Consider the following 27,852-nt stretch of genomic DNA (forward strand, 5'->3'; position numbering starts at 1 on the left):
AAGTGCGTACTTTCTAAAAGGGGAGATGCAAATTTTAATCGGATGAAAACAATATGGTTTTTTTACCACACTTGCCTCTCCATATTTAGGTCGTCGTCTAAGCACTTCATCTTGGTTTCCTTCCCATCATTCTTCAATCTTTAACACACCCCACCTTGTCCCATTGCTCACTCCTACTCCGCGGGTCATCTTGGCGGTGAACCCTTTCCTACATCCAAACTTTATATAAGAGTAAGTTCCTTATGATGTTGATATTATGCATTAGTTTAGACCCCTTTTAGAATGTATGATCTTTTCTAGGAAATATAATCCAATTTCATAAAGAAAAATAGAATTAATAAAATATTGTGGTCCAAAGAGTCTTATTGTATATAAATAAAACTGGAAAACCTAAAGGATACAAGTCCATCTTCACCAATGAGCTGGAATTATACACAAACAAAATGTCGTCTTTATAGAAGCTTATAATTACGGGTTGTTCTTGGCACCACTCGTAGAGAACGAACTTAAAAAGTTTTTGTTTCTGAAAAAGTCCCAAATGAACTAATTTCTTTATCATATAAACGTCATATATAACTAAAAACAGAGGAGTAACAATTCAAAAATAAAAAAAGTACCTGTGGATTTAACACTAGCATGGGCCATTTCACAAGGTGAAAAGATGAAAATGGGTCATCCATATCGGCTCAAGGCTCGCGTTCGGGCGAAACAGAACCCAACCAAAGTTAACAGTTGCCTAACATTTACTCTGTTCGTTTGTTGGTTTCAGCAAGTCCAAATCAGCCAGCTAACAGTGTTTTTCTCTCACAACAAACCAACACCAACTAGTCCAAACCAGCCCATAAAACAACCAGCGAACGGGCCGATTCATCAGTGGCACCACCCGCCCGCAACAGCCGGGTCAACTCTGCATTCCGACGAGAGATTATAGGGCACCAAAGAGGAAAAGAAGTCTGCCGGCCCAGCCCATCGTAACGGGATTTTATCACAAAAGCCAATTTTCTCCCTGAACTTCTCCCCTACTGAGAAACAACCTCACCGGACCATTGCTTCCCTTCCTTCCAGAAGACCAGATCCCTCCTCTCCCCTCGCACTCCTCGATCTGACTGTAAAAAAAAAAAAAACTCGCTCGCTGGAAGAAAACCGGCCGGAACATTTTATCCTGTTGCAATTCCCCTCACGCGATCTCGCCGTCTCCACTTCTGTCACTACCTTGGGATCGGGTTGGGCTGGATTGGATTCGAACCGAATCCTGCGGGCTCGCCTCGCGCTGTCGCGTCGTCGTCGTCGTCGTCGTCTTCGCCGCGGCGGTGATGCGCTGTTGCCACTGCCGCTGCTGCTAGCGCCGGATCGGGGGCGATGAACATCGTCAAGGGCGTCGCCGATCTCCTCCGCAAGTCGGCGCCCGCCTCGCCGGGGGCCGGCGCCGGCGGGGGCGGCGGAGGCGGAGACCAAGGAGGCGTCGGGTCCCCCTCCCCGGACAGGGTCGCCGCCCCGCCGTCCCCAAGGGTCCGCTTCAGGTAACCCACACGTGCCTCGTTTGCCGTGGGCAATGCAACTTGCTTGTTTCAACCCTGGTGTTGGTCGCCGCCATTTGTTAGCGCGCGAGCCAGTGAGTTCGAGCTCGCTGTTGCATTTTCTACTTCGCTTCCGTGCTTTGCACCACCTTTTAGCTGTCGTTGGTGATTGTTGAAGCATCGTGGTGTTAACTCGTGCTGATGGATAGCTGCAATGGAATGGAATTAGATGAATATGTTGAATGCTAACTGGTTAAGCTGTAGACTAGTGAGACAAATCAGACAATTTAACTCGTCATACTTTTCTATGCCAGTGTGCGTGACAGTTGGACGATGAAGGGTAAAAATATCCTTTCTAGCATGTTATGGAGGGTGCGTTGAATCAGGCAATCCTATGGCCGAGTGGGTTACTCTGGCTGGCTATGCCTATGCACACCAATTACAAGCTAATGTTATGGAGGTTTTGGATTTGAGATAAATAACTAAGTTCTGTCGATACGTTTTGTGTCCATGTTTTTGCCCCTAAGGTTACATCATGGTGAACTGGAGTTTCAGTGCTCCTTGTATTGTTACAACACAATCTGATATGCTTATGTCTCTTCTCTCTCAATCGTGTGTTTTGTGATTCCAGTGACAGTGGTGAGGAAGGAGTCCTTAATGCACTTTGGCAGAAGTATGAGAGTGGCATTGACAAGGTACCTGGCTGACAATGTTGGTTTGCCTTCACAGACCTTTCCTTGGATTATATCGGATGTAATTGAAGAATCATTTGACTAATCAGTACTTATTGCATCGCATGCATCCTAGCATTAAAACTTTCAGCAGACATGGTCCTGATTTCAGTGTAACACTTATGACAACTAGTCAATGTATTCTGTCCTATCTTTCAACAATTCCCATAAGATAACTTGGTTGACTGAGTAATTTGACTAGCTTGCTCACGTGGTATCCTGTATGAGGACAGGAGGAAAAAGAATCCAAGACCGTGAATAGTATTAATTTGTCTTTAGACCATATAGTTTAGTTTAAGGATGGAAGTATAAGGATTTTTCACTTTTAGCATAAACATAGATACACTTGAAGGTACTAAGCTTCTGTGGCATTTTTATGGGAAGTACTTCTTTTCAAAGTGATCATGTTTCCTCATTTCATTGTTAACAATTTCATATAGACTGAAAAGAAGAAGTCCCTGCAAACATTTGTCATGCATTTTATAAAAGCATTTAAAGATTGGGAGCCAGGCCATATTGAGCAATCAGTCGATCATGAATCATTATCAGATGATACAGTTTTAGGATGCTCTACTGGTCATCCTTCTGAGGTCATCCTTATTCTCATTCAAGAGATTTCTCAAATAACTTCATCTATCACTGAAAGTAAGTGGATCTATCGAACAAAAAGTAGTTCTCGTTTCAACATTTCTTATATTATATCATACAACTTTTGAGGTCTGTACTTGACACTACAGCTGTACCTTTTCAAGCTGCCATTCATAAGTCTGTCAGGACTTCTTTTCATATTGTTCTAAGAAAGGCGCATAACATTTCCCCCAAAACTTTAGATATCATTAACTTTGGCAGCAATTTTATCCAGTAACTACATCAGTGTTATATACTCATACATTTAAAAATTAGATGTGTGCTTTTGGTGATGTTTGTGAATTCCCTCAAGCTGGCAGAACTTATATGAAGGGCTTGTTTTTGCTGAATATAGCACAGCCTTGTAATTTTCTGTAACCTTGGTTTTTGTATGTCTAATTACCATCCTGGCTGTTGATGTAGTCTAAATTTCTAAGGCACTAACATGCCAGTAAATAAACTTATCCAACTCTGGGTCTTTTTTTTGTTGATGATGAATCTATTCCTTCTGGTGAGGAGACACATCCTGGCATTCTGCTGAATTATTGATATTGGTTTAATAGCAGCTGCATTATTTGATGTGGCAACTAAAATGATAAATTTGGATCTTGTTTTTCCTGCATTGTTAGGCAGCAGCTGTCCAGAATCCTCCGCTAACATTTCGGAGTTATTGGGTGACCTGGGATTAAACACAGAAGGTTTGACAATTTTGGAGTGCTTGACAATTCTTACGCGCTCAGTGCATAACTGTAAAGTATTTAGTTATTATGGAGGCGTGCAGAAGGTCACTGCTCTTTTGAAAGGTACACTCTCTTTACTTGGCTATAAGTATTACTACTTCTAGATTTATTTCATTTCCTACTTCTAGATTCATTTAATTTCCTTTTTATTTTATTTCTTTGATAACAATTTCACTTTGTAGCAGAAGACTATGATAACTGATATATGTTTACTTTTGCTGTGGATATTGTCCTAACTGATTTTTCTCTCGTATATTCAGCCGCAGTTGTAAAGCTGAAGACCTTGACCAGCTTGCTTGCTGCAGATGAAGAACTGTCAAATAAAACTGTAGAGAACATGAGAACGATGCAAAAGGTTCTTGTGTACATTGTTACAATAATTTCAAACTTCATGGATCTGGAACCAAGTACAACAAGGATTTCACAGTTTATACTAAACAGCTCCAGGCATACCCTATCAAGCAACTATTTGGCCACAGTTGCTCCAAATACTTCCAAAAACATGGTTTCTGATAGAAATTGGCAGAAAAAGGCCATTGTTTCAGTTATGGAAGCTGGTGGTGTCAATTGGTTAGTAGGTAAAGTTATCTTCTCAGTGTTGGTATATGACACTATCATTGTAACACTTGTTATTGTTGAGTAACTCTTAAAGCATGGTATGAGTCTAGTTTGCTCAGTTGTCTAGTGATAGTTTCAAGTGCATTACATAATTTCTAGAAACGTACTCCCTCCGGTTCTTTTATCAGGTGTATTAGGATTTGGAGAAGTCTTTAAAGGTGTACTTTGACTACAAATTTCTTCAATAATAATATATTATCAACTGCTAAAAAACCAATTTCGTTTGTCGTGTTACAATATCATTGTCACGTCCGTGGGGGAGTAACCTGATGGGGTAGCTGTGGGAGCTCACCGGCCGTTCGGTGTTGAGGTAAGCAGCAGGGAGATGAGGAAACAGAGAAGGGAGATGAGAATGGGAATTGGCTGTAATTGCTTGTTTATTCCTTGATCACCACTTATTATAAAGGATTTACAAGCATAATCCTCTCCTAAATTCTTGCTTGCCTGAATTATGCCTTCCTGATTGATCCCTGGGACCACCTAATTAGCCCTTGTTACGGCGCCTGTAACTATTCCTGACCATAAGAATCATGTTGATGCAATTTTTGTACGGTACCCATGCATACAATTTGATTAACCGTTAGTCAACTTCAGTGAAGTTTAACTTCTCCAAATTCAGTATGCCCTATAAAAAGAAACAGAAATTTTAGGAATGAAATATCATAGGAAAGATGACAATTACATGTAGTTCCACTATGAAGCTAAGAGCGTGATAGAGAGTACTACACGGGATGCATGGTGCCAAGACTCTTGAATATAATCTGGGATCAAATAGTCTTAACCATGGGTTTGCTGGTGTGATTAAATTTTGTTTTGGTAAAAAGAACTGAGCCACTTGAGTGCCAACCCTGAATGTAGATGACTAATCTGAAAAAACTAGGACCTTTTCTACATTATATTTATTTTCTGTGCAGGAGGGTGAATCTGAATCACCTCTGTTTCATTTCCCAATCGGCTCAAAACCTGTACTGTGTTGCCTAGTCCATCATTTGTGTTCCTTTTACATTTGCCTAGCTACTAAAAGTTGGTTTGTTAATAAAACTTGTCAGGAGTAGATTTGTTTGTTCAGAGGTATTTCCCTCTATTTTGTCATCATATTTTTTTTTGGAGGTCAGATAGAGTAAGATGAGGAGAGAATAAGATGTACCTTTCCATCACCAGCAGCACTGGGTCTTCTCTTTGTTTATTTAAACAAAGAATGTTCTATGTACTATGTTATGCATTTATAGATATCTAAGTTGTACTGAAGACGTTGGTATATGTAATAAAAGGCAAGACTGTTTCTGATAACAAACACAATATATGTGTGAAACCGCTAATAAACGTGTCAGTATGTCTTATTGAACTTCTTAATTCTTAATGAAACGACACACAGCTCTCCTGCGTAGTTCAAGAAAAAAAACGCTCTTAATTAAATGTTGTAGTAAATAGATTCAGAGTAGTTTTCCATACCAAGGTATAACATGTTTTTTCTATATGCTTCAGTTGGCAGAGCATTCAAGGAAATTGTTCCAATGAATTGTCCTCTTGTTATATCATCTAACCACATTTTTACATCATCGTTATCTTACACATCTGTTTTTTTTTTCTTCTTGCAGAACTCCTAAGGGTTATTCGAAGATTGAATTTGAAAGAGCAGTGGACTGACTTGTCACTCCACTTTATAACTCTGTACTCTCTGAGATCAACTATATCTGAAAATACTCGTGCACAAAATCATTTCAGAAGTATAGGGGGACTGGAAGTTCTATTAGATGGACTGGGACTGCCATCAAGCAAATTTTCAGTCTCAAAGCAGTCTTTTGTTCCCATTGATGAAAGGTATGTGTTTCATTAGTGGCAAAACCAGACCTTTGATGTAGTAGGTTCTGAAGTTTGGAACAGAGAGCTGTAATTACATCTGAAGAAAAAAACTAAATAAGATATACTTATCTACACGAATGTATCTATCTCAAGGATTATAATGTCATCCCTCAAGTTGGTGGAAGATTTACCCGTCCAGTGCCTCCTTAGGAGAAAGGTTTTAGGAACTTTTATGATCTAGTTTAGTTTGTCCTAAAAGCTTAAGGGTTTGGATCCAAATTCCCTTTTCTAAACAGTGCCCTAGGAGGTATTTTAGTTCTGTCCCTTTGTTCACTGCATTCACATTGTTCTGGTTACAGTTTCATTTTTCCATTTTCATTCATTTTGCTGTTCTGCCAGACATCATGATTGATACATAATTACACATTCCATCTCTTCTCTACTGCTGTCATTTGACTGCTACTTCATCAGTCAGGACTCAGGACAGGATAACATTTTGTAATCTACAAGATTGCCAAAATGTACTTTGAACACTAACTTAGTTTGCCATGTGTATATATTTAGTACTCCCTCCGTTCCAAATTATAAGACGTTTTGGCTTTTCTAGATACATTGCTTTATGTATCTAGACATAGTGTATATCTAAGTGCATAGCAAAATCTATGTATCTAGAAAAGCCAAAACATCTTATAATTTGGAATGGAGGGAGTACTTATTTGGGAAAATATGCAGATATCATTTTCACATATCCAATCTGAATATCCATAAGAAAAGCAGCACTATTTTTGACCGCACATTCCGTATAGTTACTTGTTTTTATTGAAGGGAGTATCTTAGAGTAAGACACCTCCATTTCCTCTTTGATTTAATGACTATAACTTGACAATGATAATGATGACAGTATCTGGCAAGCTAACTATTGCAGGTGTTCAATAGGAGGCTTTTACCATTATAAGTTGATGGTGCACTGTAAAAAGAATCTGTCAGAGTTTACCAGCTAAATATACCAGATCCTATCTGTTTTGTTCTTTGATCATATATAGCATCCTTTTGCTTGCAGGAGTGGCATTCTTCAGCTCCAGATACTATCTTTGGAAATTCTGAGGGAAGCAGTGTATCCTTTTCCATCATTTTTAATTGCTGAAATTAGTGCAGTTGGTTATAGTAGTTTGTTATTTTTTTATTCTGGCATTTTGGAGCTATGATAGATGATCTACTCTGACATCCTGTATGACAAAAGAGCTTCATTGGATCATGGGTTAGAGAGTTTTTCTCTTGTAAAAAAATCGGTTGCATTGGCTGATTAGTCATTGACAAGTAGGTAAACAGTCAGGTGTGAGGTAGCGCCTTGAAATATTACACTACATGACGGTTAATCATCTGTGTTCATTTACTATTAGGCAACATCTTTCTGATTAATCTTCTGTCTTGTCTGGTTTACACTTTAATAGTCTATAATGCTGCTGAATGAATGCTCATATGCACTATGTGTTTCATATAGAAACTATATAATGAAAGGTTTGATTGATGATGAATTATATATCTTTCTATAATAGTGATTAGTAAGTGTTCATGACTATATGATCGTGTAACTTTCAATTAAATATGTTAGTTGGCCACATAACAATTAAATATTTGCCAATACCATCCTGTCTGACAAGTGTATACTGATAGGGCTAAATTTTACTTTTGATGTCACTATTTTGTTCAGAACTTCGTTTATTGTCAGAAAATTGTTGCCATATACTGTTTCATGATTTGTCTTTCTTGTGTCCTTGACTGTTGATTCAGCTTTGGTAATGTCAATAATCTGCAATTCTTGTGTGAAAACGGGCGGATACATAAATTTGCAAACAGTATCTGTTGGTCTGCATTTATGCTTCAGGAGTTTCATCAGCAAAAATTTCTTAATGCTCAGGCCATCCTGAAAGCTGATAAAGAAAGCACTGGCCCTTCACCAACATTGGAATCTTTCTCGAATCCTGTAGATATTTTTGATACATCAGAATGGAATGAGTATTCTGTAAAATTAAGCACAGCGCTTTGTTCATTTCTTCTTCCTCCCAAGGAGATTAAATACTGCCCTGCTCCAACCGATGTTACCCAAATTTCACTATCCATCTCATTGGCATACTGGGAGCAATGTGCAAGGTGGATTATAAAGGTTCTTTCAACAGTTTTCCCGTGCATCAAAGCTTGTGCTACTGAAACTGAATTGCCTAACCATATAAGGTCAATTCCTTCTCCTTTTGTTTGAATATGTCACTTTGTTGACTAGATGCATCTCTAACCTACCCTAACAACTTGCTTGGGAAAATGGCTTTGTTGTTGTTATTGATAAGCTATTGTTCTTTACACTCATTATGTCTAATCTATCAAGATAGTGTTTATTGGGTTTAATATAAGATATTTTCCATGCTAAGATGCATTGGTCAAACATCAAATCAAGGAAAATGAATATACTCAGTGGAATGCTCAACGAGTGTCAATTTAAATATCCTTCTAGATAATTTCCACCATTTGAGCCATCTTTCAAATAGTTTCTGGTTTTTTATTATCTGCTTTCTAATCTTTTTCACCTTTCCTAATTGTTCACTGTTCTGGCTATCATATTCTTTTTTTTGGGACAAGGTAACATCAGTCTCTATGTGAAATATTCTTTTTAGGTCTTTGCATGCTGAACATGTAGTATTTTAATGGGACCATTTTGTTACTAAATTTCTTTCGCTGATATTTTCTTTTTGTTGACAAATGCTCCAGGATTTTAGCAAATACCATGCAGCATTACATGCTTTGCACGTTTAGGAAGGTTCTCATTTCAGCACCAGCTCTACTTAAATCTTTTCGAGAGGAGGGTCTCTGGGATCTCATATTTTCAGAGAATTTTTTCTACTTTGGATCATCTTTGGACTACATTCAACAGAATGATCAACTTATTGATGCTCCCAAATCAATCGATTCCAAAAGCTTCAATGAAACTGATGTCAACGTTCTTCAAGCAGAAGCTATTTCCTTCTTGGAGTTTGCTGCAACACTCAATGAAAACTCAAATAACTTGGTATCCCAATTTTTCCCAGCTTTAGCTAAGATGTTACTCCTATTATGATAATTTGAACAGTGCCATTTTTTTTTGTTTGCCTCTAAAATTGCCTTGATTTGTTTGTAGCCAGAATGCTTAGCATTGGTAGGTGCACTTGAACATTGTACCTATGATCCTGGATTGGCCGGTGCTATTGTTAAGAGCTTTCACGTGATCCTACAACTTGCAACCGAACAAACTCTAGCTTCTTTCAAGTCAATCGATGTGCTCACTAGAGTCCTGAAGGTTGCATGCCTTCAAGCACAAGAAATAAGGAAGCTGTCCCAAGATGACTTAAATCAAAATGGTTTTCAATCCAGAAATGCTCAAATGACTTATTCAGATGAGAGAATTAAGAACACTGGTACATTTGTGAAACTGGCTTTCAACCTTTTCAAGGAGTATGCCACAATATCTGACATTGGAAGGATAGCACTTTTACACAATGCTAATTGCATCGAGTGTTTATTTGATTTGTTCCAAGAAGAATACCTCAGGAAACACATATTGGAGCAAGTACTTGCCTTATTTAGGGTAAGTCGTATTCACCCTCTTTCCTTTTATTGTTCTTTATACTAATGTCTGAGTCTTAAACCTCTCCTTTCTTTCTTACAATCAGTTACCTTCGTCATCAGCACAAGACCACGCAGCAAGGATGCAACTATGCTCCAAATATCTCGAGACTTTCACTCACGCAAAAGAAAAGGAAAAGGGTTTTGCAGAATTGTTGATTGATCTATTAGTCAATATGAGAGAGGTCATAATGATAGATCGTGTGGTATGTTTTTTGTTCTCTTGTAAAGATGGATTTGCACATGGTACTTACATATTTTTGGTATTTCTCTTCTCATCATAATCCACATTGTCCCTGACAGTTTTATTTATTTTTTCACTATTATACTTTTGGCAGTATTATCAAAATCTGTTTCGCGATGGGGAGTGCTTCTTGCATATAGTCTCTTTGCTGAATGGAACTTTTGATGAAGCAGTTGGGGAGCAATTGGTCCTTAATGTCCTTCAGACACTGACTGCTTTACTTGCTGAAAATAATGAGTCAAAGGTAATAAAATATTTGGCTGTAGTTCATGTATGTGTTACATAAACTGTACTAAGCAAGTACTTTGAAGGCTGCTGCTACCATTTTGGTTGTTCCTGGATAAGTATCTGTATCTTGTTTTTGGATCTCCTCCTGGGTTACCATTGGCAACTTAATCCCTGCAGTGCTGCATACCAGCAGCATTAGGTGCTGCACCAGCACCGTTCGCACGTTGGTGCTATTCACTTGGTACTTAAGCTGGCACGGACACTTGGTAAAGTTCATAGGCCTACACACATGGCACAACACTAGGTGGAAATTAGACTATTGGATAGGTCTAGTTATGGTCTTATGGGTGTGCACACAGCCCACCCAACCCACCTGTTCCACCCAACCAAAATCATGAAACAAACTGATGCATGGATTGGATCAAAAAGGGTTGGAAACTAATTAGACTCATGGGTCACCTCACTGCGCTGCCATCCCTGCATTTGTTGGCCTCTGTGATGTTTCTCTTCTTTCCTCCTTGCGACACAGTTTGCAGCTCCTATTCCCAGTGGGCAGATGCATACATAGGAAGGATGGCTGAAACTGAACTGGTTCAGTGTTCACTCCTTGACCACCATAGGGCCTGTTCGAAACAGCCGGCTGTAGCTGCGGCTGCTGCTGCAGCAGCACAAGGAACACTGCTGTGCAGTTGTTCATTTGCAGCCGCAGCGGTAAGTAGTAGAAGCAAACAGGCCAGCACATACAAGCAAGCACCCCCCTGAGCTGGATTTTTTTTACAAGGGGGTAGTTAGTCTAAATATTGGTCTCTCCAGCTCTTTACTTGTGCTGTTATTTGCTTGATGTGATTTTAAAATTCTGGTTTGCCTTATCCAGGCTGCCTTCAGATTGCTGGTCGGTGCAGGTTATCAAACACTGCAAAGCTTGCTATTGGACTTTTGTAAGTGGATTCCAAGTCCTAAACTCCTGGATGCCCTACTTGACATGCTTGTTGATGGGACATTTGACATAAATGAAAAAACAACAATAAAGGTGAGGAATGCCATGTTTTTGGAACTAACGGAATCCTTGTATATATACTTGATTTGCGTCACTAAATTGTACCCCCTTCTATTACATTCTGCTACCTGATATTTGTTACCTGATTCTGCTATCCTTTTCATCAGAATGAAGATGTGATTATGCTATTACTAAATGTTCTGCAAAAGGTCCGTCTGTCCCTCCCTACTTCCCTCTGTGTTTGCGTGCGCGCATGCGCTGTGTTGATACTTATATGAGTATGTAACATTGGTGATTTTCAATTGGCAGAGCAGCACTTCACTCCAGCATTATGGGCTTATGGTCTTGCAGCAGTTGCTCAAGGGGTCCATTACAAATAGAACTTCTTGTTTCAGAGCAGGGTTGCTTAGTTTCCTTCTTGATTGGTTTAAAGTTGAGGAAGGGGATGATATTGTAATAAAAATTGCAGAAATAATTCAGATAATTGGTGGACACAGTATTTGTGGAAAGGATATTCGAAAAATTTTTGCCCTCCTTCGCGACGAGGAGATTATTGCAAAGCAGAAGCACAGTTCATTGCTTTTGACAAGTGTTAGTCACATGCTCAAGGAAAAGGGGCCTGAAGCTTTCTTTGAGTTTAGTGGTCATGACTCTGTGAGTATGTTGATCTTAATGTACTGTAAGCCGTTTTGGTAGTATTTTATTTCTGCTAATTTTAGAAGGATCATTTTTTCATCATATCTTTGTGTCTTATTTTGCTTTCCTTTGTATGATTCCTGAATCCTGATACTTTTATCCCTAACAGGGCATTGAAATTAAGTCACCAGTTCAATGGCCTTACAATAAAGGTTTATCTTTCTGTTGCTGGCTAAGGGTGGAAAGTTTCCCTGAGAAGGGTCTGATGGGCCTTTTCTCTTTCTTCACTGAAAATGGAAAAGGATGTTTAGCTATGCTTGGGAAAAATACTCTAATCTATGAGGTAACTCCTGCCTCCTGCCTACGTTCACTTTTTTATTAAATTTTGTCAGTGCTCCTTTTCTTTCATCAACTAAATTTATCCTCATAAAAAAATTCTTACGTAAGTGAAACAAATTTTAATCCAAGCAGCTAGAGGATTAATTTGATAGCCAGCTGGCAAGTGGCAATGAACAACAACAAAGCCTTTAAGTCCCAAACAAGTTGGGGTAGGCTAGAGTTGAAACCCAGCAGAAGCAATCAAGGTTCAGGCACGTAAATAGCTGTCTTCCAAGCACTCCTATCTAAGGCTAAGTCTTTGGGTATATTCCATCCTTTCAAGTCTCCTTTTATTGCCTCTACCCAAGTCAACTTCGGTCTTCCTCTGCCTCTCTTCACGTTACTATCCTGGCCTAGGATTCCACTACGCACCGGTGCCTCTGGAGGTCTCCGTTGGACATGTCCAAACCATCTCAACCGGTGTTGGACAAGCTTCTCTTCAATTGGTGCTACCCCTAATCTATCACGTATATCATCGTTCCGAACTCGATCCTTTCTTGTATGACCGCAAATCCAACGCAACATACGCATTTCCGCGACACTTATCTGTTGAACATGTCGTCTTTTCGTAGGCCAACATTCTGCACCATACAACATAGCAGGTCTAATCGCCGTCCTATAAAACTTGCCTTTTAGCTTCTGTGGTACCCTTTTGTCACATAGGACACCAGATGCTTGCCGCCACTTCATCCATCCTGCTTTGATTCTATGGCTAACATCTTCATCAATATCCCCGTCTCTCTGTAGCATTGATCCTAAATATCGAAAGATATCCTTCCTAGGCACTACTTGACCTTCCAAACTAATATCTTCCTCCTCCCGAATAGTAGTGCCGAAGTCACATCTCATATACTCAGTTTTAGTTCTACTGAGTCTAAAACCTTTGGACTCTAAAGTCTCCCGCCATAACTCTAGTTTCTGATTCACTCCTGTTCGGCTTTCATCAACTAGCACAACATCGTCCGCGAAAAGCATACACCAAGGGATGTCCCCTTGTATGTCCCTTGTGACCTCATCCATTACTAAGGCAAACAAATAAGGGCTCAAAGCTGACCCTTGATGTAGTCCTATCCTAATCGGGAAGTCATCCGTGTCTCCATCACTTGTTCGAACTCTAGTCACAACATTGTTGTACATGTCCTTAATGAGCCCGACGTACTTCGTTGGGACTTTATGTTTGTCCAAAGCCCACCACATAACATTCCTTGGTATTTTATCATAAGCCTTCTCCAAGTCAATAAAAACCATGTGTAGGTCCTTATTCTTCTCCCTATACCGCTCCATAACTTGTCTTATTAAGAAAATGGCTTCCATGGTTGACCTTCCGGGCATGAAACCAAATTGGTTCATAGAGACCCGCGTTATTGCTCTCAAGCGATGCTCGATAACTCTCTCCCATAGCTTCATAGTATGACTCATCAACTTAATTCCCCGGTAATTAGTACAACTTTGAATATCCCCTTTATTCTTGTAGATCGGTACCAATATACTTCTCATGAGATGCTGGTCGGTGAAATTCAACACAATGCCTCGCTTATTTTCTCATGACAGTCCTGTAAAAATGAATGCTGGTTGCACCTGAGATTAATAAATTTCTGACACAAACATGACTATGTTAGTGCTTCTGTTAGATGCTATGCTGCCTATTGATTAATCCTAGTTATTTAGCTGTGTTACCAATATGAGCTTCAGATTTCCAGCTCACAAGGACCTTTCTTTGCCATGGTTGCACATCTATGTATATATGGCATAAATTCTCTGCATGACTTGAACTGTGAAGTAAATAGAAACTTGATTTTGGTATTAACATATGTCAAATTACCTCCACATGCTTTGCAGTCTGTCAGTCCAAAGCATCAGTGTGTTTTGTTATCTCTAAGCCTCCCTACAAAGCAGTGGAAATTCCTTTGTGTTACTCATACAATTGGGAGAACCTTCTCTGGAGGGAGTCAACTGAGATGCTATGTAGATGGCGATCTAGTATCAAGTGAAAAGTGCAGGTATGTCAAATCCTCACGTCTTTGCTGCATGATTTGCATTTTGTGAGTCAATTTTATTCAATCATCAGATCTAAGTACTTACAATAATCTTCAAATACTTTCTTATTCACTAATCACAATAGCTGTTGTGTTTCTTCGTACATGGGGGTGTTCGGTATCTCCTGGAGGAAGATTAGACATTAACAACTTGGACTAATAACAGTAGTTTGCTCAAAACACCACATTTGAGATAGTATTCTGCCACTAACAGTGTCGAGATTGTAATCTCTATTAGTTCTCGCATGGTCGTAGAAGAATGGTATTACTGCTAAGGTGCTCAAACATTCAACGAAAAGACTAAAAAGTGCAGGGCATAATTGCATAAAAATTAGCTGTTGCATATCTTATATACTCATTTGGCTTTTATGATATCTATTTTTCAATAGTATCTTATCTTTCTTTTGCTACTTGCAGGTATGCAAAAGTAAATGAAATAATGACTCGCTGTAGTGTTGGTACAGAATTGATGCCCATCGGTGAAGAACCTTCTTCTCTTGGTTTTGAGAGCACTTTTGCTTTTACTGGTCAAATGGGCCCTGTTTACGCATTTTCCGATGCTCTCTCCCCTGAACAAATAAGGGGCATTTATAACCTAGGACCAAGTTACATGTACTCTTTCCTTGGTGATCAGAATTTGCTTACAAATGATGACTCATGGTACAAGGGAATACTTGATGCAAAGGATGGCATTTCATCGAAAATGATTTTTGGCTTGAATGCACAGGTTTGAGCCGGCCTCCAAGCATGATGTTCTATCTTTTTCAAGACAATGCTGGAATTATATAATTGAATACTTATCCTTTTCTTCTCTGCAGGCTAGTAACAATCGGACTTTGTTTAATGTATCATTTGCACTGGATGGTCTTGACAAGAGTAAGTTTGAGGCAACCACCATGGGTGGAACAAAGTTATGCTCTCGGCGCCTGCTGCAAGAAATAATCTATTGTGTTGGTGGCGTATCTGTATTTTTCCCTCTTCTGATCCACTTTGATGATGCTGTGGTTCAGAATGGAGAGTCTGCCGCCAGAGATCAATGTGCTGGTCAAGTTATTGAGCTTGTTGCATCTGTTCTAGATGGAAATATAGCAAATCAGCAACAGATGCATCTTCTTTCTGGATTCTCTATCTTAGGGTTCCTGTTCCAATCTGTTTCACCGCAGCTGCTAAATTCCAAGACTCTTTCAGCATTGAAATACATGTTTACTGTTTTGAAGACCTCTAGTGAGCTCTCTCTCCCTCTCCCTCTCTCATCTTCCTACTTGTTTGGAAGAGGTTATATCAGTAGCTTATCTGCTTTTTCAGGCATGTCAGAGATTCTATTGAGAGATGCTCTTTCACAGTTTTACTTGAATCCACATATCTGGGCATATGCAAGCTATCAAGTACAGAGAGAACTTTATTTGTTTCTGATACAATATTTTGAAGCTGATGGGAGATTTTTACCAGTATTATGTGCGCTCCCTAGGATCATTGATGTCGTAAGACAGTTCTACTCAGAAAAGCCAGATCCAAGGTCCTCTAAGCCTTTGCTGGTAAGCAAAAAGGTGACTGGGGAGAGACCAAGCATGGAAGAAATTCGCAAGATCCGACTTCTCCTGTTGAGTCTGGCAGAAATGAGCTTAAAGTAAATTACTTGCAACTGTTCGTCAAAGATTATCTTATGTGTTTTCTCTCCATAAGCAGTCCTAAATTTCTGTCCTTTTCATTTTCATTGTTGCGCTATACACAATTCTGAATCTTTTTTCCTTGGTTTGCATATGCTAATATTTTCATTCATATTATTTTGGACTTAATTGGTGATGTGATTATCTGTTTCAGGCTAAAGGTTTCTCAACATTATATCAGAGCTCTTGTTTCCTTTCTTGAAAGAAGTCAAGATGTTGCATGTATTGAGGATATACTTCATATGATTATCCGTGCCCTTTCACACAACTCGCTTCTACCATCTTTCTTGGAGCAAGTAAATTCACTTGGTGGTTGTTACATTTTCATAAATCTTCTTAAGAGGTAATTTTCTTTGATTTACTTACAGATTATTAAGTAAAAGCAAGCAAAGCTTTCACACTGTATAGTGTGAAATGAATCTACATCAATTCTCATGTTGACAGGGAGCTTTTGCTATCGTCGTTACTCATTAGGATTTATTAAATTGCAGCTCTTCTGGACTTAAAAAAAAACTGAACTTTCTCCAACTGGTCAACAATATTTTTCCTTTACTTCATGTCATCCTTTTTGTGATACCATTCATGCCAATAGATGCAAATGCAGTTTTTTTATGTCTGTTTTCTTTCTGTATCGTACTTTTCAGTTTATATATGAAGATGTGAATATTTACATCATTTGTTTGCCAGGGAATTTGAGCCAATCCGCCTATTGGGCCTTCAGCTTCTTGGAAAGCTTTTGGTTGGAGTTCCATCTGAGAAAAGAGGACCAAAAATTTTTGGCCTCCCTGTAGGACGACCTAGATCCATTGCTGAAGATATAAGGAAAGGGACAACAGCAGCATCTCAACTGTTTTTCTTTTCAATACCTGATAGACTTTTCAAATTTCCACTTTCAGATCATTTATGTGCTAGTCTTTTTGATGTTCTTCTTGGTGGAGCCAGTCCTAAGCAGGTAATCATCAAATTTCATACCAAGTGTAATACTATGGTATTTATCCTCTTATCTCTGACTTCCAGTGTTAACTAATGCCCACAATAAAGCAACTAATGCTTATATTTTCTGTCTAGGTTTTACAGAAACGTTCACAATCTGATGCTTTAAAAGATAGGAGCATGGCTCCTTTCTTTGTCCCTCAGATTCTGGTTTGCATTTTTAAATTTATTCAATCTTGTCAAGATGCTTCAGCGCGTACAAAGATTTTAAGTGATCTTCTTGATTTGCTGGATTCAAACCCTGCAAATGTTGAATCCCTTATGGTACTTTCTAATACTATTTCAGTGATTAGAAATCAGTTTTATATTGCTCATAAAAATGATCCTGTCAGGAGTATGGTTGGAGCTCTTGGCTTGAAACATCTGCGAAGCTTGATGTACTTAGGAACTACAAATCGAATTCTGTAGCCAAGGCTGACGGTTTGGAGACCAATGAGCTGATTCTTGTGAGGAACATGTATTCATTGGTCCTCTCCTATTGCATATTCTCTGTGAAAGGTGGCTGGCATCAGCTGGAAGATACAACAAATTTCCTTCTACTGAAAATTGAGCAGGTTGAGATTCTGTCATTGTAATTTCGTAACTTTTTCAATTTGTTGACACTTCAGATTGCTTAATTGATAATGCCTAATTTACAGGGTCAGTTGCCAAATTCCTCCCTGCTACGAGACATTTTTGAAGATCTCATTGGAAGCCTTCTTGAGACATCTTCTGAAGAAAGTGTTTTCAATTCTCAGCCATTCCGTGATAATATCTTGTATCTTTTGAATCTTAGTCATGAACTCTTTGTTGACCAAATTGGAATTAAACTCTTGGTATGTCTGAGTGATACTTTGTACCAAACTGATTTTTTTCCAGCTGTGGTCCTCATTCACTCATCCTACCCTTCTCTTTTGCAGTTTCCTTCACCTGACATGTCTGCACAATTGTCATCTGATGACATCAACTCGGCAGTTCTAGAAATTATGAATACTGAGGGCAATGGCCTACTTACAAGGTAATATGACAGTTCTGTAGCCACACACAAATTGCTACTTCTGATCAAAATATCTAGGTTTGCCCTAAGTCAATCTTTTTTAAACTTTGACCACTAGTATCTAAAATTTTATATGGATTGTTTTTTCTCTCTCTCGAACATGCAGCATATCTTTATGAATTAGAGAGAAAAAAGGGAGGGACTCTCATACAAAGCAATCTCTCCACCTCACTTAGGAGATAAGAGCAGGTTGCAAGATGAAACAAAAGAGGGATCACCCTAAAAACGAATAAGAAACGACCAAAAGATGGATTGACATCCTTTTTTCTTCTCGAACTACACAGGATAGCTGCGCGTCATTTCATTAAGGTAGAAAAAAGAGTACACGAGTCCAGAAGGACCCAAACCCGAGTACAGGAACAGCACACACACCAACACCCTAGGAATTAGATTACAGACGCGCCACAGGCGAAAAGAAAATTGACCAGCGACCTCAGGACTTAAGATCCAAGGGCCAGCAACCTGGGCAGGAGCTCTTGGAGCTTGGATATCACTGCTGAGCACCAGAGCCACCCTCCATGCTTACTGCCCTAAGCACAGCCTGAATACTCATCCTCATATTCTCAAACACACAATCATTTCGGTGTTTCGAGACCTCACACGCCACCAAGATTATCAAGGAATTGAGGCCCTTACACATTTATTTTTGGCACTGCTGTGATTAAATTCCTCCACCATCCAGAGAAATGACCCACTGAAGGTTCAGGTGCCAACTGCATTATGCCCAGGTGCTGAAAAATCAAGGCCCAGACTTGGCAAGAAAATAAACAGCCAACCAGAAGATGATTAATCGTCTCCTCGGCTTGTCACAGAAGGGGCAAACCTCCAGGTGGGGCAGACCCCGTTTTGCTAGGCGGTCAGCCATCCACCACCGATTATGTACCACCAGCCAGATGAAGAATTTGCAACACAAGGGAGGGGGGGGGGTTAACTTTTCCATATTCTTATCCATGGGCTGAACTTGATGGTTCCTACGAAGAAGGCTGTATAAGCAGACTTGCTTCTAGGAGCCCGACAGAGTCAACTTCCACTTATACTGGTCTGGCACATCCTGTTGCAAGGCTATGCCATCCACCAAATCCCAAAATTGAAGATATTCAACCAATACCTGTACTGTAAGAGCCCCTTTTATGTCGTCGACCCATCTTCTATTTTGGAGTGCTTGGGCTATGGTCCACCTCTTGGTTGTTCGTTTCGAAACTGTTTTGAACAGATTGGGGGCCACCTCTGCTATGGTATGGCCATCCAACCAACGATCTGTCCATAACAGTATTTTCTTCCCATTGCCAACTATGGCATCCACAGCAACATTAAAAAGGGCCTGGTCATTTCGTGGGACTTGGATTGGGAGGCCAGCCCATGGCCTTGAAGGGTTTGTCTTTTGTGCCCACAACCAACGGATTCTTAGTGCCTAGCCAAAAAGTTCAAGATTATGAAATCCAAGTCCTCCATACTCAAGAGGCTGCTGTACCCTTTCCCATGCGACCAAGCAATTGCCTCCATTTGCCTGCTCTTGCCCCTTCCAGAGGAACCCCGCCTCTTTAATACATAACTCGTTTTAAACTTAAGATAATATGTTTTTATAGATATTGGTAGTCAGTTAAAAAGGTTTGATTTACAAGAAATGTAGATGCACCTATTTGTGGTCAGAGGAAATATCAAGGAAAATACTATGAAACATATTTCTAACAGTTAGTCTGTATGCTTGAATTCTTCTAAATAAGGCATTAAAATATCAAATTGCTTGAAATCATGTGCCAAAAACATGTCTTGGTGTGTCCACATTATTGCTCTTTACTTTTTGAGAAAATCCTGTTTGTACCCCTGAATGACTCCCACTTTGCAATCTGCTACTGCATCGTTCCCGTGCTATGCCATCGTTTTCTATAATGAATCCCTTTCATACCTTCAGAGTTAGTTTAACCATCAAGTAGAGGTTTGAAAGGCCATTTTGCTCCTCTTCATGTTCCCAGGAATAAGATATTGAAATATCTGCTGTGGTGGGGCCCTGATTTATCTTTAGCATTAAATAGTAGAGGGTTGGTTGGAAGGCAACCAATAAGTGGAGACCATTGAATTTCTCAAATAAAAACTATGAATGTGTGGCATGGACACATGATGGCCATTTTACACTACTTCACTTTTTAAATTGATGGGATGGCATGGAGTGAATTGGTTTGGCAAAATGACTCGGTAGAGCAAGTTCTGCAGTGGCATTGAGATTTATTTATTTATTATTATTTTTTTGTTGCAGCCGGTTGCATCATGTATTAAACATTGCAGCAAACGACTTGGTTGCATCATGTACTTAGGATAGTTCAGTGTAGATGAATGACACCAAACTTCATGCACTTTCTGAAGTTAACACACTGATTTGCTTTTTATTTGGGGTTGGCTGTGTTAGTTGAATTAGTTTGATATTACCTTGCTGGCCTGTTAACTCATTGTTATATTGTTTTCACTGACTTGGTTTGTGGGCCATATATAGTAGTACTTATGAGCATTTTGTATTTATACCAATAGTAAATATTTCAATTTGCATTTTTGCAGTCTTCCTTGGAGTAATACATTGTTTATTGATGGAGAAAAGTTGAGCGATGACTGGTGGAGCTTTTTTGACAAGATATGGACGCTTCTGTGCTATTTGAATGGCAAAGGACAAACCAGATTAACACCAAAAGGTTCAAATACAGCTGGCCCATCTATCGGGCAAAGGGCCCGCGGATTGGTAGAATCCCTCAATATCCCGGCTGCAGAAATGGCTGCTGTAGTTGTAACGGGAGGCATCAGTAGCGCATTGGGTGGAAAGATTAACAAAATTGCTGACAAAGCTATGATGCTAAGAGGGGAGAGATTTCCAAGAATTATCTTCCACCTCATCATTATGTATCTCTGCAAAGCTGGCTTAGAAAACGCATCCAAGTGTGTTCAGCAATTTATATCACTTCTCCCTAATCTTATCTCTGAAGATGATCTGTGCAAAAACAGACTGCATTTTTTGATTTGGTAGGATTTGTACTCTTTAGTTATATATAATCATTCGCTTGATGATGGTTAATTTGACAGTTTAGTAACTTATTGCTGCAGGTCCTTACTAAGGGTAAGATCCCAGTATGGGCAACTTGATGATGGTGCGCGTTTCCATGTTATGTCCCACTTGATTCTTGAAACTGTGATATATGGAAAGTCTATGCTTGCAACTAGTATGGTAGGCAGAGATGATTCTACTGAAGCAAACAGCAACAAAGAGGCTGGGTTCATTCTTAATCTTGTACAGAAGGACCGGGTTCTCGCTGCGGTTTGTCCCTGTCTTCACGTTTAGTTCTATGCAGAAACTATTTTTTGTTTCTCAGAAATTTCTGAAGCATCTAACAGATTTAATAGCATGCATTGTTGCTTTGCTCAGCTGTGCTTTGTTTTTTTTTTAGCTGGAGGGAGAACTTTCAGTGGGCCCCTGAAGTCAATTTTTTTTGTTCAGTTTGCAATTGATTCTGAAACAAAGCTTGTTCTGACATGATCACTTTTCTGCTACCCAGGCTACTGATGAGATAAAGTACATGAAGGATGCAATGGTTGATCGCATGAAGCTGCTCCAGGAACTCCATTCTAAACTTGATGAGCGCTCAATTCAAGACGTTGAACAACTGCAGAGTTTTGAGGATGATATACAGTTTGCCAAGACTGCTGCTATAGCTGCGGACGACGGTAGAAAAGCAGCTTTCCAGCTAGCATTTGACGAGGATCAGCAAATTGTTGCAGTAAGTCGTGACTAGCCTCATTTTTATGGTTTTACCAAACATAATGTTTAGTAATTTAATATTCCATATATAAACTGATGTATGTTTCATACAGGACAAGTGGATTCATATTCTCCGTGCTCTGAGTGATGAGAGGGGGCCATGGTCTGCTGCTCCTTTTCCAAATAATATTGTGACATACTGGAAACTTGACAAAACCGAAGATAAATGGCGGCGCCGACTGAAGCTCAAGCGGAACTATAAGTTTGATGAGTGCCTTTGTCAGCCATCATCCATCAAATCTAGTAACGAGAATGCTGCCCCAACTGTTGACCCATCTGCTAATGCCAAGATAACAGAAAAAATGAAGCACTTATTTTTGAAAGGAGTGCGCGGAATTACAGGGGACATAAGTTCTGAATCATGTGAGGATAGCAACGACATGAGTGATCCTCCCCAGAATGTCCCGCCAGAGAACCACCCTGTTAGTGATACTACTGATTCTGCAGATTCCTCAGATTATCCTGCTGTTGTTCAAAATAGAAAAGAAAGTTCATCAACCAGTAGTGATAATGATTATATTGAGGTAAGCAGGTTCATTGTGTAGTTGCAGAATGTCTGGATGGGTATTTGTTGTTCTTCCTCACTCAATTTCTTTATTTCTTTCTCATTTCCCAGGTGCTATCATCAGTTCACTGTGTTCTTGTAACCCCCAAAAGAAAACTAGCTGGGCAATTGACTATCACACGAAATGCCCTTCATTTTTCTTTTGAATTTCTAGTTGAAGGGACTGGAGGATCATCTGTTTTCGACAGATTTCAAGATAAAAAAGATTCAGACTCCAAGAATGAGATGGGAGGTTTGGAAAAAGTGAAGGGCAATCTCGATGGAGGACGAGGCAATGCTGCTGAATCTAGTGACACTCAAATTAAAAATCAATCTGGTAAAATCAAACACCATAGAAGGTGGAAAATAACTAGGGTATGTCTGATTTTTCTATCTCGGAGTTTGTGCGATCTTGTGTTGGCTTGTCACAAATTTGAGTATTTGACTAATTTTTTTCTTGTTGACAGATAAAGGCAGTTCATTGGACACGTTACCTGCTACAATATACTGCCACAGAGATATTCTTTGATGATGCAAATGCACCAGTATTTCTTAATTTTTCCTCCCAAAATGATGCTAAAAGTGTTGGATCTCTCTTAGTTTCCCTGAGGAATGATGCTTTGTTCCCCAAAGGAACTACCAGAGACAAGAATAGTTTAATTTCCTTTGTTGACAGAAAGGTTGCCCTTGAAATGGCTGAGAGTGCTAGGGAAAGTTGGAGAAGAAGAGAAATAAGCAACTTTGAGTATCTTATGATTCTCAACACTCTTGCTGGACGATCTTACAACGATTTAACTCAATATCCTATATTTCCTTGGATATTGGCTGACTACTCTTCAGAAAAGCTTGATTTCAACAAATCATCTACATTCAGGGACCTGTCAAAACCAGTAGGTGCCTTGGATGCAAAGCGCTTTAAGGTAGGATCAATTCCTATGGAGCTCTCAGTCTCTCACTTCTGGTTAATCTGCTTTCTGACACTTTTGAATAAACTATATGTAATATACAGGCTTTTGAAGATAGATATCTTAATTTTGTTGATCCGGATATACCAAGGTTTGATCATTCTTTCGTTGTATTCCTTCAAACATTTCTCGTGTGCACCATCTTACCCTGATACCCATTAAGCAATTCTTTCTGTTTTTCCTCTTTTTTCTGGCAGTTTTTACTATGGATCCCACTACTCTAGCATGGGAATTGTTCTTTATTACCTTCTAAGGCTTGAGCCTTTTACTGCGCTGCACCGCAATCTTCAGGTTCTTTCATTATTCTTGTCTCCCTGTCCTGCCTTCATGTGTTCTTTTTGCTGTTGTTCTTAAATCTTTGCTATCTTATTTTTTTCTTATAAACTGAAAGAGTAGGATTTGAAATTTGTTGTTTTTCTATGATAGCATGTTTTTTTATCATCAGAGTTCCGAAAACACCAACTAATATGTTGTTTTACATGTTGCTTACAGGGTGGTAAGTTTGACCATGCAGATCGTCTATTTCAGAGCATTGAAAGCACATACAGGAACTGCCTATCAAATACAAGTGATGTCAAAGAGCTTATACCTGAATTCTTTTACATGCCTGAGTTTCTTGAGAATTCAAATTCATATCACCTTGGCATAAAGCAGGATGGTGAACCATTAGGTGATGTTGGTCTCCCTCCATGGGCAAAGGTAATCCATTATTTTGTTTGTGTTAGTATTATTATTTTGCTGAATAATACTGATAATATTCAATTGGCTCTAGTTCATGGAACAATCCAGTACTGGACAGTGTTATAGCTTTATTCATATTCTGCTCATGCAAAATTATTCAGTTTTTGTTCCTGATAGTTCTTTAGTGATGTCTTCATCTAGCTACATCACCACATTCAGCTGTAAGAACTCTGTTTCAAAAAGAATTTTAAGTAATGAACTTTTCTTAGTGTGCAATGATTTTGCATGATATTTCAGGTGGAATATGAATGTAGAAAATCTTATACTGCATCAAATCAGATAGTATTATGCATCCTACTGTGTTACCGTCCTCCATTTTAGCAAAATGTTTAAATAATGAACGGTAGTAACATTGCATCTTATGCCTTCTATCTTATCCATTTAATTTGCTAGTGGAAGAATTTTTATGTTTGCATTGGATACGTTCAACTTAAACGTGGAGCAATCTCGGTATTCAACAACCGCCAGGGTGCTAATATTTTATCACAAAATTATATAATTGTAAAAGTTGTAGAAATACACGATTGGGAAATTATTCAAGGAGATGCTATCATCCAAAGATACAAAAGTTTGGGCTTGCGCTTACCATGGCCACCAGCCCTTGCATCATATCATCCTAATGAAACATGTCTCATTGTTTAATTTTTGTGTGACACATTTAGGGTTCCCCAGAAGAATTTATTCATATCAGTCGAGAAGCCCTTGAAAGTGAATATGTAAGCTCTAATTTACATCATTGGATTGATCTCATATTTGGTTACAAGCAGCGTGGCAAGCCTGCAGTTGAGGTACGTATATCATATTTTGTTAAAAACTCATCACCCATGGGTCGATGGTTTCTCAGTGCTCAAACTTAACCATTTCTAAATTTCTATCTGTTATTTGGAGCAGGCAGCAAACATATTTTATTATTTGACATATGAGGGTGCAGTTGATTTGGAGAACATGGATGATATGTTACAAAAGTCTGCTATTGAGGACCAAATTGCAAATTTTGGACAGACACCAATTCAATTTTTTCGGAAGAAACACCCAAGGAGAGGTCCTCCTATACCAATTGTGCATCCACTATATTTTGCACCACAATCAATAACAGTGACTTCTGTTGTCCTGACCACAATCACCCCTTCATCTGTATTATTCATTGGCTTGTTGGACTCAAACATTGTTTTGATGAATGAGGGGCTCGTACTCTCCGTAAAGCTTTGGCTAACAACACAGTTGCAGTCTGGTGGAAACTTCACATTTTCTGGATCACTGGTATCTTTCTAATTGCAAATATCTCTGAGGTGGCATTGTTTTGTTTCATTTACTTCCTTTCACTTTTTATTCTTTTCTTGCAGGAACCTTTCTTCGGAATTGGTTCTGATGTTATTTCTCCGAGGAAAATTGGCACTTCTTTGGCTGAAAATGTTGAGTTTGGAAGACAATGCTTAGCAACTGTTCAAATTCATGGTGACAATTACTTAATTTTATGTGGTAATTGGGAGAATAGTTTCCAAATCATTTCTCTAAGTGATGGAAAAATTGTGCAGAGCATCCGTCAGCATAAAGATGTAGTTAGTTGTGTGGCAGGTAACATTTCTTCATTAAACTCCTAGAAGCTCCAGATTTAAGGAGTTGTTAACATAACTATTTTGTGCTGAGAGTTAGCAATGCTTCAATGGGAATATTATGCAGGGATGCAAGTGTTATAATTACTTTGGGTCATTGAGTCGACCCCAAAACTTTCTCAAATGAACTAGATTGGTACTTCACGTAATTTGAGTGAGGGGAGAAATGAACTAGAATGGCATTTGACCATAATTAGATAGTTGACCCAAAAAAACACCATTGGGTACCCACTTGCATCCTATTATGGGGATACATTACAAATATGGCTTGCAGACCTGTTGATTTATCTTATCCAATGTTTCTCACTTTTTTCACTGTTAGGAAACCAAGTATATTGAATATAACTTCTAAACTTGTGAACTAAATCATACTTGCATCTAGCACTAGAGTGCTCTACAATTCCTGTAGCTTCTTAGTCAATATTGCTTAGATATTATAATGTTGCTTAGTCCATATTACTATATCTGGCAACATAATTTTGTGCAGTTTCGTCTGATGGAAGTGTGATTGCAACTGGAAGCTATGACACAACTGTTATGATCTGGTATGCATTCCGAGGGAGATCAAATGACAAAAGATCTAGGAATGCAAATTATGACCTATCAACTAAGGATCATGTCATCATTGAAAGCCCTTCCCATATCTTATGTGGCCATGATGATATTATCACATGCTTATTTGTCAGCACGGAATTAGACATTGTTATCAGTGGGTCAAAGGACGGGACTTGTATGTTCCATACACTGCGTGAGGGGACATATGTTCGATCCATTCGACATCCGTCAGGTGCTGGTTTGTCAAAACTGGTAACATCACAGCATGGTAGGTTAGTGATATACTCTGATAGTGACCTTTCATTGCATATGTATTCCATAAATGGAAAGCATATTGCTTCTTCGGAATCCAATAGCCGTCTCAATTGCATGGAGCTAAGTTGCTGTGGAGAGTTTATGGTATGTGCTGGTGATCATGGCCAAATTGTTCTGCGCTCTATGCATTCTCTTGATGTTGTTTGGAGGTATGAGGGAGCTGGGAAAACAATAACTTCCTTAGTTGTAACTCCTGAGGAGTGCTTCTTGGCGGGAACAAAGGATGGTAGCTTGATTGTTTTTTCAATAGAAAACCCTTTGCTTCGTAAAAACGCCATGCAACGGCACAAGGCAAAACCTTCCATTGGTGGTTAGTGGTATATAGATGAAAACAGTACCAGAACTTCTTGCTGCATGTTTCAAATAGAGGTGAGTCATGTTCTCCTCTCCATTTGTTTTGTAGCTCTCCAATTTTGTATAGTGTTCATTGTGCATTTTTAGTTCTTATGAGTACTTCAGTAAGACAATGCTTAGCTAGTTCAAACTAGTACAGTTTTTATTGGAGAGATACAATTACTGTAGGTGGGTCGTCATTTTCCCCAAATGTAGGTATCATATATTAACAATGCACTGTTCTGACCTTTGACTATATTCAAATCCAGTGACTTGTGAAATGCTTAACTACCAGATATGACATACAAGTTTGGTTTCCGCAATGTTTACCAATTTCGCTGTGTGTATTGCTATCATACTATCTAATGCATTGATGTTTGTGGCCAAGAGCTTTGTTGTGGTGTGCATCGACATCTGTGGCTGTGGTTCAACTTCTTCTTTTCTTTTTTCTGGCTAGGAATATTGATCAGTCTTTATAAATTTCTGCAGGTTATCTACCGGCAATAATTGTAAAAGAGAAGATTCGATAACTCCTGTATAAATGTACATATGGCATCAGATTGAGTTTAGCATTCTGAAGAAGGCGTGTGCCGATCACAATCAAGAGGATATTTCTTCTAACTGCAAAACACATACTATGGAAACTAAAGGTTTATGTTCCATGTTCAAGACAAGAGCAAGGGCATAGGACCTTCATATGATACTCTTGAGATTTGTAGGGTGGTAGCTAGTTGGTAACGGGGGTGCATTTGGGTGTAATATAACCTTTTTTGTGGGGCATTCTTGCTAGATAAGAGCGAGCCACAGTTTTCCCAGATAGAATTTTTAGGTAAATAGGTTGTCACTGACCTGTAACTAATAATCTGAACATTGTAAATGGAACTGACGGGGGTTCATAATAGAAGGCGTGCAGCTTTGGAAAAGAGATAATCGTAAATCTTGTGAGCCGTCTGAATTTGTCACTGAAAAGCTACTATTGTGTTGTATGACTGCACAACTTGATGTTGATTTATCGTTCAAACATGGTAGGGTCAATTTCACAGGCCTACCAATATTTTGAGATAACAGTTACAAGCCTATAATAA

General features: G+C 39.1%; 1 protein-coding gene across 2 annotated transcripts; it reads left to right on the forward strand.

Moving 5' to 3' along the window:
* Nucleotides 1-1,064: 1,064 nt before the first annotated feature.
* Nucleotides 1,065-27,852, forward strand: LOC136475738 (BEACH domain-containing protein B-like). 2 transcript variants are annotated; one of them, XM_066473325.1, is made up of 40 exons: nucleotides 1,069-1,520; nucleotides 2,149-2,212; nucleotides 2,689-2,893; nucleotides 3,505-3,678; nucleotides 3,876-4,193; nucleotides 5,832-6,054; nucleotides 7,097-7,150; nucleotides 7,828-8,268; nucleotides 8,797-9,094; nucleotides 9,203-9,649; nucleotides 9,735-9,893; nucleotides 10,026-10,175; nucleotides 11,034-11,189; nucleotides 11,324-11,365; nucleotides 11,466-11,810; nucleotides 11,962-12,135; nucleotides 14,010-14,170; nucleotides 14,624-14,933; nucleotides 15,025-15,430; nucleotides 15,512-15,833; nucleotides 16,028-16,216; nucleotides 16,561-16,825; nucleotides 16,942-17,130; nucleotides 17,199-17,420; nucleotides 17,505-17,681; nucleotides 17,766-17,863; nucleotides 20,453-20,908; nucleotides 20,990-21,200; nucleotides 21,439-21,660; nucleotides 21,755-22,225; nucleotides 22,318-22,620; nucleotides 22,713-23,165; nucleotides 23,255-23,301; nucleotides 23,408-23,501; nucleotides 23,703-23,909; nucleotides 24,614-24,739; nucleotides 24,843-25,211; nucleotides 25,295-25,526; nucleotides 26,052-26,803; nucleotides 27,257-27,852. In XM_066473325.1, the coding sequence occupies exons 1-39, from the start codon at nucleotides 1,360-1,362 to the stop codon at nucleotides 26,747-26,749; spliced, it is 9,639 nt and encodes a 3,212-aa protein (XP_066329422.1). In that variant the 5' UTR covers nucleotides 1,069-1,359; the 3' UTR covers nucleotides 26,750-26,803; nucleotides 27,257-27,852. The 2 variants fall into 2 exon arrangements, with proteins under 2 accessions (XP_066329423.1, XP_066329422.1); XM_066473326.1 differs by lacking the exons at nucleotides 25,295-25,526; nucleotides 26,052-26,803; nucleotides 27,257-27,852 and having other exon boundaries at nucleotides 1,065-1,520; nucleotides 24,624-24,739; nucleotides 24,843-24,979.

Source organism: Miscanthus floridulus, chromosome 8, assembly GCF_019320115.1.
Source record: "Miscanthus floridulus cultivar M001 chromosome 8, ASM1932011v1, whole genome shotgun sequence".
NCBI classification, from domain to species: Eukaryota; Viridiplantae; Streptophyta; class Magnoliopsida; order Poales; family Poaceae; genus Miscanthus; species Miscanthus floridulus.

What these genes read in the sequence shown, in the direction of transcription:
- LOC136475738 (XM_066473325.1), top strand. Translation starts at nt 1,360, where the DNA reads ATGAACATCGTCAAGGGCGTCGCCGATCTCCTCCGCAAGTCGGCGCCC. An exon ending in GTATCAAGTGAAAAGTGCAG is followed by an intron (nt 14,171 to 14,623) that starts GTATGTCAAATC and finishes TGCTACTTGCAG; the next exon opens with GTATGCAAAAGTAAATGAAA. An exon ending in CTGGCAGAAATGAGCTTAAA is followed by an intron (nt 15,834 to 16,027) that starts GTAAATTACTTG and finishes TATCTGTTTCAG; the next exon opens with GCTAAAGGTTTCTCAACATT.